This window comes from Nansenia antarctica (assembly GCF_963989245.1).
Source record: "Nansenia antarctica genome assembly, chromosome: 6".
Taxonomy (NCBI): Eukaryota; Metazoa; Chordata; class Actinopteri; order Argentiniformes; family Microstomatidae; genus Nansenia; species Nansenia antarctica.
The window spans coordinates 66,001,400-66,013,899 of NC_137676.1; the positions used below are offsets into that span (position 1 = coordinate 66,001,400).

General features: G+C 46.5%; 1 protein-coding gene across 1 annotated transcript in view; it reads right to left on the reverse strand.

The window, feature by feature from the left end:
• Positions 1-2,638: 2,638 nt before the first annotated feature.
• The window catches only part of maml3 (mastermind-like transcriptional coactivator 3), a gene marked incomplete at both ends in the record, with an annotated part of 85,955 nt that continues 76,093 nt past the window's right edge, over positions 2,639-12,500 (reverse strand). The window contains 3 exons of the mRNA XM_080535227.1: positions 2,639-3,753; positions 5,930-6,008; positions 8,934-9,203. Of these exons, the coding sequence (XP_080391353.1) occupies positions 2,639-3,753; positions 5,930-6,008; positions 8,934-9,203 (1,464 nt within the window). The remainder of the gene's footprint in view (positions 3,754-5,929; positions 6,009-8,933; positions 9,204-12,500) is intronic.

Consider the following 12,500-nt stretch of genomic DNA (forward strand, 5'->3'; position numbering starts at 1 on the left):
GCCTACAAAGCCTGGGCTCTATTCCCAGCAACTTCTCAGCATTACGGAGTAAAAAATAGGGGAGACAATGACTTCAATGGAAGCACTAATAACAATTCTGCTCGCCACCAGACCTTTTCAACATCTCATCTTTTACTTAGTTTCCTAAAAATCATATAAATAGAAAATAAAAGCAATAATCACACACAAGGGGAAGCAGTGGTTAGTTTTGGGCTGTCACAAAGCCTTAGTTAGGTTGACCTGTCTCTCTTCACAGTTACATCGCAGGGTCATTCATGGCTGCAACACATCCAATTAACAACACACAGACATGACACAACCTATTCGACATCAGTTTTCTGTATTAAAGCGAAAGAGAGAGAGAGAGAGAGAGAGAGAGAGAGAGAGAGAGAGAGAGACAGAGAGAGAGAGAGAGAGAGAGAGAGAGAGAGAGAGAGAGAGCGAGAGAGAGAGAGAGAGAGAGAGAGAGAGAGAGAGACAGAGAGAGAGAGAGAGAGAGAGACAGAGAGAGAGAGAGAGAGAGAGAGAGAGAGAGAGCGAGAGAGAGAGAGAGAGAGAGAGAGAGAGAGAGAGAGAAGGCTGAGTTGCATTGGAGGGATCACTGTCATGACAGCAACATGATGGATCGAAACGATTTAAAAAAGTGAAACTTCTTTTCTTTTTTTTTTTATTATTGACAAAGACATCTACAGAGGGAAAAAAAATAATTAATACAGAAAAACAACAAAACAAATCAACAAAAAAAATGTCTGGGGGCTCTCCAAGATGGCTGACAATGTTTTTGTCTATTTCAAATGAAGTCACTTGTGGTGCTTGAATACATTCAATGCCTAGCTATTCTTTGCTATACGTTTTCTTTAATACATTTATATAGATTTCATAACAGAGACAGATGATATGATAAGGTGTTATGTCACTCCCTTAGCTGCCTTTCTGACTGATAGATAATCTCTCCGTCCCCCTCCAGTTGATGGGGAGTGGTGTGTGTATGTGTGTGTGTGTGTGTGTGTATAGCGTAAAACTTTCAGTAGCCTGGGTGTTTATTTGCTAACCACAGAGCACAGCCGGAGCGCATTGGGGACCGGTGATTGTTCTATTACCCTCGCTGCCTGTTATCAAACTGTTGCTCAATCTGTTGCTCTCGTGATACGACAGAGCTAAATATTTATCATTCTCAGAACAAATGTTGCACCAACCTTATTAGCTTGCAATAAATCAGTCAAACCCAGATTAATCTTTGATATGGTAGATATGGTCATTATTATCGATTCCATACAAGGACTGGCGTAAACGACCTGTCAGGCATCTGTTCTAGTAAACACCGCTGATGTTGCAATGGTCGCTCAGAATCAAACGTGTCACTTTAATCATCTGCAGATGATCAACAGAGAATACATGCTGTTCAACAATTCATTCTGACCCGGGTGTTTATTGGGGGCCGGCGATTATTTGCGTCAATGTCATTAGTGGCCCGGCTATTATTGGAGACAGGCGTTTATTGGAAGTTTTACGGCATGTGTGTGAGTGAGTGAGCTAGCTGCCGGATCTCTCTCTTGCGCACGCACGCACGCGCACGCACGCGCACACACACTCACTCACACTCACACTCACACGCTCACACACTCACGAACTACAGCGAACAGGAAATGAAGCCCAGGTCCTTGGCTCAGGCCGGTTGCCTAGCAACAGTGCGGGGAGGGGGGGCACAATGCGCCTGCGCGGAATAGCACACAAAAGAGAAATGCGATTTGTTTTGTTGTGATGTTCACAGTATACACAGCGGGGCGAACACAGACAAAAAGCAAGACTCTCTCTTGAGAGAGAGAGAGAGAGAGAGAGAGAGAGAGACAGAGAGAGAGAGAGAGAGAGAGAGGAAATGAGTGAGGGAAAGAGAGAGAAGGGGAGAGTGGAAGGCAGGGGAATAGAAATCTAAAACACTCAGGAAATGGGAGTTGTGAGAGTGCTTTCTACTGCTTCCTTCTCAGATAGGGGTGATAGCTTGCTCCAAGTGATGCCGCTGAAGTGTCTGTCTGTCTGACTGTCTGTTTTTCAAAGGGAGCTGCATGTGTATTAATGCTACGATCACACACACTCGCGCTCGCATACGCACGCACACACACATCCGATGCTACCAAGAGACTGAATAATAACATGGATTTGCTAGCACAACTGTCAGACATGATCCGACGACTCGAACATTGAAAACAATGAGATTCTTTCCATTTTGAGAACTTGGAAGTCCCTCATTTCTCCTTACTATAGTGGTGGGCCCATGTATGTCACGCTACTAACAATGGGGTTGGTTTAATTCCTAAAACGAAGGTGAAATAAAATACAGATGGTCAAATTTGTAAAAAACAAAATAAAAGAAAGGACTGACCTCTCAACCTCTATGTGATATTCATTACCGGCAGCCCGCCTTTAGATTTGCCGGGAGATGTTTTAAATATAGTGACAGGACACACACGCACACGCACACACACAACAGGGTACTCTTCAATCATCTCGCTCATGTTTTCCAAAACAAAACATGTCGCCTGTCCAATTTCCCATTTCCGTAATTCCCAGTTAAAAGTTCTCCCCGCTCATTCTTTAAAAGTCCGTCCAGTAAAAACTCTACTACAATTTTCCCTGTTGGCTATTGGTTGGGGAAGAACTCCTCCATCCAACCGTCGCTCGAGTCCAAGTCCGCCCCCGTCCCGTCGGCCAATCCAAACGCCCCCCCCGAGGGTGCTTGACCACCCCCGTAGCCGTATGACGACAGGTCCTGGCTAGATGTCCGCTGGTAGCCTTGCGGCTGACCCCCGACCCCCCCTCCTTGGACGTAGGGTCCTCCGCCCCCGCCCCCCATCGTCGGCCCACCGGGGCCCTGTCCGAAGGCACCCATGCTGGGCACTCCCTGGCCCATCACCCCCTGGTTCATGACCATGGGTCTGGGCTGGTTGGTCCTCGGCTGTCCTCCACCAGCCATGTGGGGAGCCATCATGGGTCCGCTCATGCCCGCCGCAGGGTTCATGGCCCTGGGGTCCATGGCCTGGCCCATCCCCTGGGGGAACTGCTGCTTGGCCATGCGCGGGTGTTGACCCGGCTGCATCCCGTAGCCTTGGGCGGAGCTAAACCCGCCCACCATGTCTCCTGTAGTCCTTCCCACAACGCCGCCGCCGCCCACCCCCCCCATGGCCTGCAGACTCTGTCCCTGCTGCTGGGGCCACCCGCCCATCCCCCCCGGCCCTCCCCCTCCACCTCCGCCTCCGACTCCCATCATGCCCTGTAGTCTCTGGGCCTGGGCTTTGGCGTTGGGCGGCCCTTTGAGGGCCTGCTGGGACATGGAGTTCATCAGCATCCCCTGACCGCCGTACCCTCCGCCTCCGCCTGGCATCCCCCCGACCCCGACCCCCGGGCCTCCCCCGCCCTGCCTCTGGGCCTGGGCGGCTGGGTTGTGCTGGGGCGGGAGGCCCATGGCCGACTGGACGCTTTGGTTCTGGTGCTGCTGCTGCTGCATCATTTGGCTCATGGAAGGGTTGAGGCCGTAGAGGGACTGCTGGCCGGGGCCCTGGCCCCCGTAAGGGTGGCCCATGTCAGGCTGGGGGCCCACCGCACCCCCTGGGCCCTGCATGGAGGTCTGAGTCTGGCCGGGGCCCATTTGGACCATCTGAGCCTGGTTCTGCTGCTGCTGCTGCTGTTGTTGGAGGAGGCGGGCGGCGCGGATGTTCTGGAGAACCTGGCTCCTGGCTGCCATCTCCTGGGGGGTACCTGGGAGAGAAAGAGCGAGAGAGGAGAAGAGGTGTTAGAGGGACGTCTCAGAGAGAGGGAGGGAGGGAGAGACGGACAAGAGATGGATGGATGGATGGATAGGTAGGTAGGTAGGTAGGTAGATAGATAGATAGATGGATGGATCGATTGATAAGAAGGGAAGTATTGATAAACAAAGACAGCCACTGGTGTTTCGTTTGGAGAAGGGGACCCGTATCGAGATGATGTATGATTTTTTACAATGTCGTCAAGTTATAGACAATACAACAGTTTGCCGAATACATTTTGAGTGAGAGATCACGTATGTTGATGTATTTTTTAGTTTAAGTAATGAGACGTAAAAAAAATCATAAGCAAACAAAACAACAGGAAACCGAAAGTGGTTTGACCCCAAAATGCCACAAAGGGGTCCGCTTCCGAGTATTAAAACACAATTCATGCCGCAAAGTGCTGACATCCAAAATAACACTAAATTCAGAGAAAATAAACTATGCAGCAAAAACATCCTCAATCCCCCCCCTCTGTCCTCTTTTCTATTTAGCAACAGACATTTGTCTCCCAGATCTTATCCACCTAATTTTTCTGGTTTTCTGCTCAAAATGACATGCCCACAGTGAATATAGAATATCTCCACAATCACAAGGGCCTTCATAATGATCTTGTTATCAAATGAAAGCTAACACCTGTGGGGTGGCTGTAAAAGTGTCAGAATCAAAATCTATGTTACTGTGTCAGAGTAAATAGAGCTAGAACATTATAAAACATCTCAAATTCAGTCTCCGCCTAAAAAAACAACAGCTTTTACAGTGAATATGACCTTGGAAACCTGATAACCAAGCCCAAATCATCTAGGAATCAGTACTCCAGGGTCTTATTAGTACTTGTGCCAAAGTCGATGCTAGTAATGTGAGCAAATGCAACTTTGTACCTGTTTTAGTACAGGTATGTTTAGGCGGACACCTATATGTTTAGGCCATTTGGAGATATTTTGGCACCATCTTTGACCTTTCTCATGTATCAGATTTCTTTTTTTGGGGGGGGGATTTTTTTGGGTTGGCCGACCAATGGTATGGAAATTCGGCGTTGAAACCGGACATGACACATTCTCCAGTTGGAGAAAACTGGATGTGACTTAGGCCGTGTTTACCGTCTCGGGAAAAAAATGGTGGCATCGTATAGCATGCAAAGTTGTGAAAAAAATGTGATATCGATGAAGAGAATTGATCGAGGTAAGCTCTTTATATCACTTCGGATCCACCTGTGGGTCCGTTGGCTACTATGAGGGAGGCGGAGGAGAAGGAAGTGTTTTTTTAAATCCCCCCAATAAACCTCCTCTGACACCGTATCCCATAATGCCCCACCTCATAGTCCTGTTCTCCTCATGGACACTTGGAGGAGGAGAGGAACGTAGAGTTAAAATGAGTAGAATGGACAGGCGACAATCAGGCATCTGCTAACTCAAAGAAGACCAGTGATAATCTAATGTGTGTCTCTATATATCCAACCAATATCTCTCTTTCCATCTCTCTCTCCCTCCGTCTCTCTAGTTTAGGATCTTTATTCCCTCTGGTAAGCAGACAGGCTCTCCATAACTCTCTGTAATGACTGGAAATGGTTCCCCTCTCTCTCTCTCTTTCTGCCTTTTTCTCCTTCCCTCCCTTCCTCTCTTGGGCAGGAGCAGTACTGTCTCTCCGCCGGAACTCTGGGGGGATCCGAGACAGGTTGCCACGGTAACAGGCAGAGCTAGATTTTCCTTCTCTCCGAAGAGAAAATAAAGAGTAACGGAGCGCTACGGAGATGTCTTGGATGGACAGAGTGAGAGAGGGGACACTCAGAGGAGACGCTGAGTGGTTACGGCAGGGTGTGTGTGTGTGTGTGTGTGTGTGTGTAGGTGTATGAGTAGCAGGTAATGTATGTAGAGGTACATGTTCATATGTGTGTGTGTGTGTGTGTGTGTGTGTGTGTGTGTGTGTGTGTGTGTGGGTGTGTGTATGAGCGGCATGTAATGCATGTACAGGTACATGTTTTTGTGTGTGTGTGTGTGTGTGTGTGTGTGGGTGTAGGTGTATGAGTAGCAGGTAATGTATGTACAGGTACACGTTTGTGTGTGTGTGTGTGTGTGTGTGTGTGTGTATGCGTGCGTGTGTGCGTGTGTTTATTTGCGTGTGTGTCTTACCCTGGTACTGGTTGACCTGTGGGTAAGGGTTCCTCTGGCCCTGGACCATCTGTCTCGGAAGATGCTGCTGCTGTTGGAGCTGTACAGGAAACAACAGAAGAAGAAACATCACTTCCTGCTCTATTACATCACTTCCTCCACAGCCACTAAGTTCAGGTCAAGTATGTCTGTCAACATAGAATTAGAGTACGACCCCAGACACAGCGGAGCAGGTTTTCCATCTGTTCTTGTCTTGAAGTATGCTGACTTTATGGCAACGTGAGAACAACATAAGAACATATGAAGTGAACATCTTGAGCTAATTAGCAATCGTAGCTTGGTGTCACACTCGCAACAGTAAGGTTATTGTAACATTCTGTTTCATATCAGGCTGTCGTGGTAACCACACCGCAGCAGTAGTGTCAAGTCACCAACGAGGTTAGAGCAAACAACCGTTTTTTTCTCCGTTTTTCTTTCCTCAATATTTTATATTATGGCTGACTCGCTCCATCATTTTCAGTCGCTTGCAGCCCTGAACATATTATAATTATAATAATAATAATACACAAGACTTCTCTAGCGCTTTTCTAGACACTCAAAGACGCTTTACAAACTGAAAAGATCGAGTAGTAGAATAAAAAGAAACAGAAAAAAAAGAAAAGAAAAGAAAGTATAGGGGTGAATTTTTATTTTATTTTATTAAATCTAAAAGTGTCTTTGTAGGACAATCTACTCTGTATACTGCAATTATATATATATAATGATATATATATATAATTACATACATATATTATGAGTTATTATTACCGATGCTGAGAATCCCAGGTGTCTAAGAATGCCAAATGAGAATCGACTCCCTATGAAGAGTGAGAAGGAGTTACCGGGGTTACCGACCTGCTACACCAGTGTGAGACGAGCGTGAGACGGAGCTGATAGACTCCTACTATAGTCACGGTTACCAGTGACACCGGTGCGTGCGTGAAGTGTAGACACTGAACAGCTGCACATCCGGCAACATCAAATTAGGATTGGAGTCTATTTCTCTCTGATCTACGCGCTGAAACCACAGACATACAGTAAGTGTCTGAAATGATTGGTTACAATGATTTTTGGACGCTTCGATTTTTTCTTCCACTCAGCTTCACAGCATGATAATGTGATAGAAACATTGTTATTTGCAGAACGGTATCTGTTTGAAAAAACAAGCTGATAAAATTAAGTATAGTCCTTGTTTATATTTGAAGATAAACGACAAGTCCCAAATCAAAAGACAGTCAGATTTGACAGGACTCTCAACATAAAATGACATGTTCGACGTCAGAAATTGATACATTTGACATTCCACGCAGAATCTGACTGGAGGGACATTCTGGAGGAGTATTCTGCATCCATGCGAGCAACTGTTCACGTTTTTGGTGTAGCAGGTAAAATGACTGCGCTGATGGGTACTTTAGGTACATGTAGCCTATATTTGCATTATGATTTCACTTTTAAAACAAGATGAAATGTTCTAGTCTGACACGTTCTAGTGAATGCTGTACCACCTTTATTTTTTTTATTGAGCCACTTCTATGCTTAAACATGGTGGGGAAATTCCAGTTACCGGTATATATTATTTTTTATATACACTCACTGAACACTTTATTAGGAACATTATACTAATAATGGGTAGGGCCTCCCCTGGCTCTCAAAACAGACTAAATTCTTCATGGTATTGATTCCACAAGATGTTGGAAACATTCCTTTGAGATTCTGGTCCATGATGACATGACTGCATCACACAATTTCTGCAGACTTTCCAGGTGCACTTTCAAGGTGTGAATCTCCTGTTCTACCACATCACAAGGTGTTCTATTGGATTCAGATCCAGTGACTGGGAAGGCCACTGAACTCATTGTCATGTTCATGAAACTAGTTTGAGATTACTTTTACTTGGTGGACATGGTGCATTATCATGCTGGAAGTAGCCATTAGAAGATGGGTACCATTGTGGTCATGATTGAAGGGATGCACATGGTCAGCAACAATACTCAAATAGGCCGTGGCATTCAAGCGATGATTGATTGGTATTAATAGGCTCAAAGTGTGCCAAGAAAACATTCCCCACACCATTACACCACCTCCAGTAGCTTGGGCTGTTGACAGGTGTACCTAATAAAGTCCTCAGTGAGTGAATAGATGACATTACATTAGAGCTCATATAGAGGGATCCCCTAGAGAACCTAGTTTCCTGGACTGCAATAGGCGTGTTGTAAGCCAATAAGAACCACTTGACTTTGGAGTTTAGAAAGTGTCTAACAGCACATTCCCCACGGAAAGGAAAATAAAGGGGAAACACCAAATTGGAACAGCAGGTGGTGTGTGTACGCACACACACGCACACACGCACACGCACACACACACGCACACGCACACGCACACGCACACACACACACAATTACATCGAAGCGCACACACCCTCACAGACAGACGTTTGTGTACACGCACGATCTGGCGAGATGAAAGGAGCCCTGAGCCCTGGGAGGGGTGGTTGTTGAGGGGGATGTAGCAGGAGCTGATTATAAATATGAACGTAGGACAGATCGGAAGAGGGGAGGACGCTTTGGTGTTTAATTTGCAGCACACACAGGACACACACACACACACACACACACACACACACACACACAGGAGGGGAGAGGAGACAATGATGTAATCATCTCCCCACCTGTTACCACTCTCTTCATCCAATACCAGTCCAATCTCTTACCTATCCTCTTCGCACTCTCTTTCTCTACACGCACGCTCACACGCACGCACGCGCACGCACACACACACACACACACAATCTGGCGAGATCAAAGGCAGCCTTAAACATTGGGAGGGGGTGAGATTTGAGGGGGATGTTGCACAAGCTGATTATAAATATGAACGTACAACAGAAGAGGAGAGGAGGCGCTTTGGTGTTTAATTTGCAGTACAGACAGGACGCACAAACACACACACGCACGCACGCACGCACGCACGCACGCACGCACGCACACACCTGTTCGGCCAGTAGCTGCTGCTGCTGCTGCTGCTGCTGCCGCTCCCTCAGTAGCTGCTGTTTCTGCTGCTCCATCATGTGCAGCTGCACCCTCTTCTCCTGCTCCATGGCCATCATCTGCTTCATCATGGCCGCCTGCTGCGGGTTGCCCAGGTAACCGGGAGGAGCCCCCACCCCCTGGTTGGGCCCCACGCCCGAGGCCACGCCCCCGGCGGGGTGAGTGGGCGGGACGGCGCCGGGCTGCCGCGACATTCCCACCACGCCTTGCTCCTGGAGGAAGGGAGGGAGAGGGGGGGAGAAAGAGAGAGAGAGAGAGAGAGAGAGAGAGAGGTAAGTGATCTTGTTGGTCAGCTAGTCTGCCAATCAATCAATCAATCAATCAATCGACTGTCTCACCAATCATTAGTTTCATGGATGTGTAGGCTAGCACTTTCTCCAGAGGAGAACCCTTAACCGCGGATGCTAACCCCAGCACGACTACAGCCAACCGTGCCGCTGAGAGGAACAGCACCATCCCCTGGCCGGAGGGAACTCTGACAACAAGCAACCCGGCTCATCTTGGCCCACATGACTCTGTCCATCGGTCATGTGATCGTTCAACACTTGAACAGAGCTGCTAGACAGGTACATACAGTAAACGGTCCATAGACACTGTATTTTAGTTACAATACATGTAAACTAATGTGTCTAATGATCCCGTAAGGGAAGGGTCAATGATGACAACGAGACACAAACATTAAATTGTATTCATTCACGTGTACAATATTCACCCATGCCTAACTGGCAGTTCCAACGTTCCAGCACTCTGTTTCACACAGCAGACACAACTCACTCCTCTATCTCTAATAACAGACACAACTCACTCTTCACTCCTCTGTCTCTCTCACAAGACAGAGACACAACTCACTCCTCTGTCTCACTCCAGAAAAACCATCCCAGAACACCTTGTAAGCAGTCTCGCCTGGCCTCCCTCTCGGGGGGCAGTGGGCCACCATGAGTCCTCCCGCTGAGGCATTGTGGGTCCCTCGCGCACACATTAGCCCCTCATTAGCATATAAAGAGCACTTCCTCCACCCCGGCCAGCCACATGCTAATCTCTAACGGGATGAGACGTCCGCAGCCAATGAGAGGAGAGCGTCCGCGAATCTATTAAAATGTGAGCTCGGGCGACGGCTCAGTGAGACGCGGGTGTTTAAACGCTGCCTGCCGTCGTAGAACGGATAGGGGGGGAGAAAATGATTGGACTAGTTGTTTTGACAAAGACTTTATCGTGTTATCTACAATATATATATATATATATATATATATATATATATATATATCAGGGTTTCCGTTAGAAAAATTTGCCGTCGGACATCGTGTCCGGGAAGAATTCGATTTACCGGACAAACGTGATATATTCCGGTCATCATATTAAAATATAATATTTTTTTTTTTTTCCAAAATCATATATTTTTTTCCTCCAAATCTAATGTTTGTCGCGGTGATTACTGTTGTGTAGCGGCCTATATATGCCATTTAATGTCTATTTCTCATCCGATACGATTAGATGCGAGCTATATAATATATAATAATATAACATGATTTGACGCATGCGCGCTATGCCATGCGTCAAATCCAGCGCTGAACGGGTCCAGCGCTGAACGGGCGCCTCACTGGGAACTGAACAGACAGCATCGATCAATGAACGGACTCCACATTACGTTAACTGAAGTTTGTTAAATTGTTTGGGATTAATGTGAGTTTTCTATTTTCTCTTTACAGTTTTACCCTTTTTTTTTTTTAAATCAATAAAACAACGTCATTTCTATAAGTCTCGCTGGTTGGGAAGGCATTTCGTTTAGCTCGGGAGTATGACAATGGGAAGAACATAACTGTTTATTGAGAAACAATTTATAGGCAGTCTGGGATACGTATATAAAGAAATACCACAATGTCTAGATGTATAACATTTTATTGAACAGTAACAGTGCAAGCATGTAGGCTACGGGGAACAGGGATTTTGGTCAGTAGGTCCTTTGTACAGAGGGCGTTTCTCTCCGACAACGCGTTCCCAGGTACCATGGAAGTCATAGGTAGTCCAGCACACTGACAGAGAGACAGACAGACAGACAGACAGACAGACAGACAGACAGACAGGCAGACAGACAGACAGATAGACAGACAGACAGACAGACAGACAGTCAGCTTACTTCTACCCTTTTGAGTGGAATTACTCCTTTAATTAGCTGTTAGCCATCTCAAAGCCCCCTGAGTTGCTCGTCAACACTGAGAATAGACCACATTATAGAAACCAAAACACCGTTTTTTTAAATCCACAGGGAATAACCGAGAGTGTAAGGAAAGGCACACCCAGCGCTGTCAGTGGTGGGGAGACTTGAAGTGGCTTTGCTTGATTTCCATCACAGATTCAAGGATTGAAACACTGATGAAAATAGGGAGTAATAGTGATGGGATTATTTTAGATTATTTTAGATTAGATTAGATTAGATTAGGTGAGATTCAACTTTATTGTCATTGCAGAGTACAAGTACCAGACAACAAAATGCAGTTTAGCATCTAACCAGAAGTGCAAATAGTGATATAAAAACAAACACTTAACTTTCGGGGAAACTGCTAAAATAAAATAAATTAAATAAATTAAAAAAGAAAGCGACTATTAGCACCGCCGAATGACAACAAACGTATGAGTAATGAGTAAAACAATGTCACTTTTATAGTATGTTGTTTAACTTGCCGTTCGGTCGCCATGGCTCTGGTGTGTGTAGCAGCTTCAGCTAGCTGGCTGGAAACTTCTAGGGGTGCGTTCGTAAACACGCTCTGAGAGCGCCGGAGCGCACGCTGGCTTCGATGTCACAGAGCGACCGAGTCGTTCGATTGGACGAGAGGCGTTCCGCGAGTGCTGATCGGATTTCCAGAGCGTGTTTACGAACGCACCCAGCCAGCTTTAGCGAATTGTATTCAAAGGGAATTATTTTCACCGGACAATATGTCCGACGACTTTTCAATTTGTCGGACTTCACCAAATTTTACCGGACAAAGACCGGCAATTGCCGGTTAACGGAAACCCAGATATATATATATATATATATAATATATACCCATCTTGAAAGGGGCATATAACACAACATATACCGTCGTAAATCATTAACGGGTCAATCGCTGTCAATCCCCCGAAACCGTTTTCTGTCTCTCTCTGTCTGGGGAGAAGCACGCCAGTTATATATAACAGTTATTTCCTAAAAAGACTCCAGTGAGACGACAATAAGCAGTTAACGCCGGCTGACTAGACGTCCAGACCAGACTGGTCGATAGTCCGAGCCCTCCCATCTCCTGCTGGCTACTGTGGACAAGAAACAAGACCACGCTGAGAGTGAGCAGTGCCGGTGGCGGCAGACGCAGTAGCAACCTCTAGCCTGTGGGGGTCAGTAGTGCTCTGTGTGTGTCTGTCTCTCTGTGTGTATGTGTGTGAGTGTGTGTGTGTGTGTGTGTGTGTGTGTCTAAGTCTCACTGGCCTCCTCTCAGCAGATGGCTCAATCATGACGGCTCTGATCTACAATCTCTCTC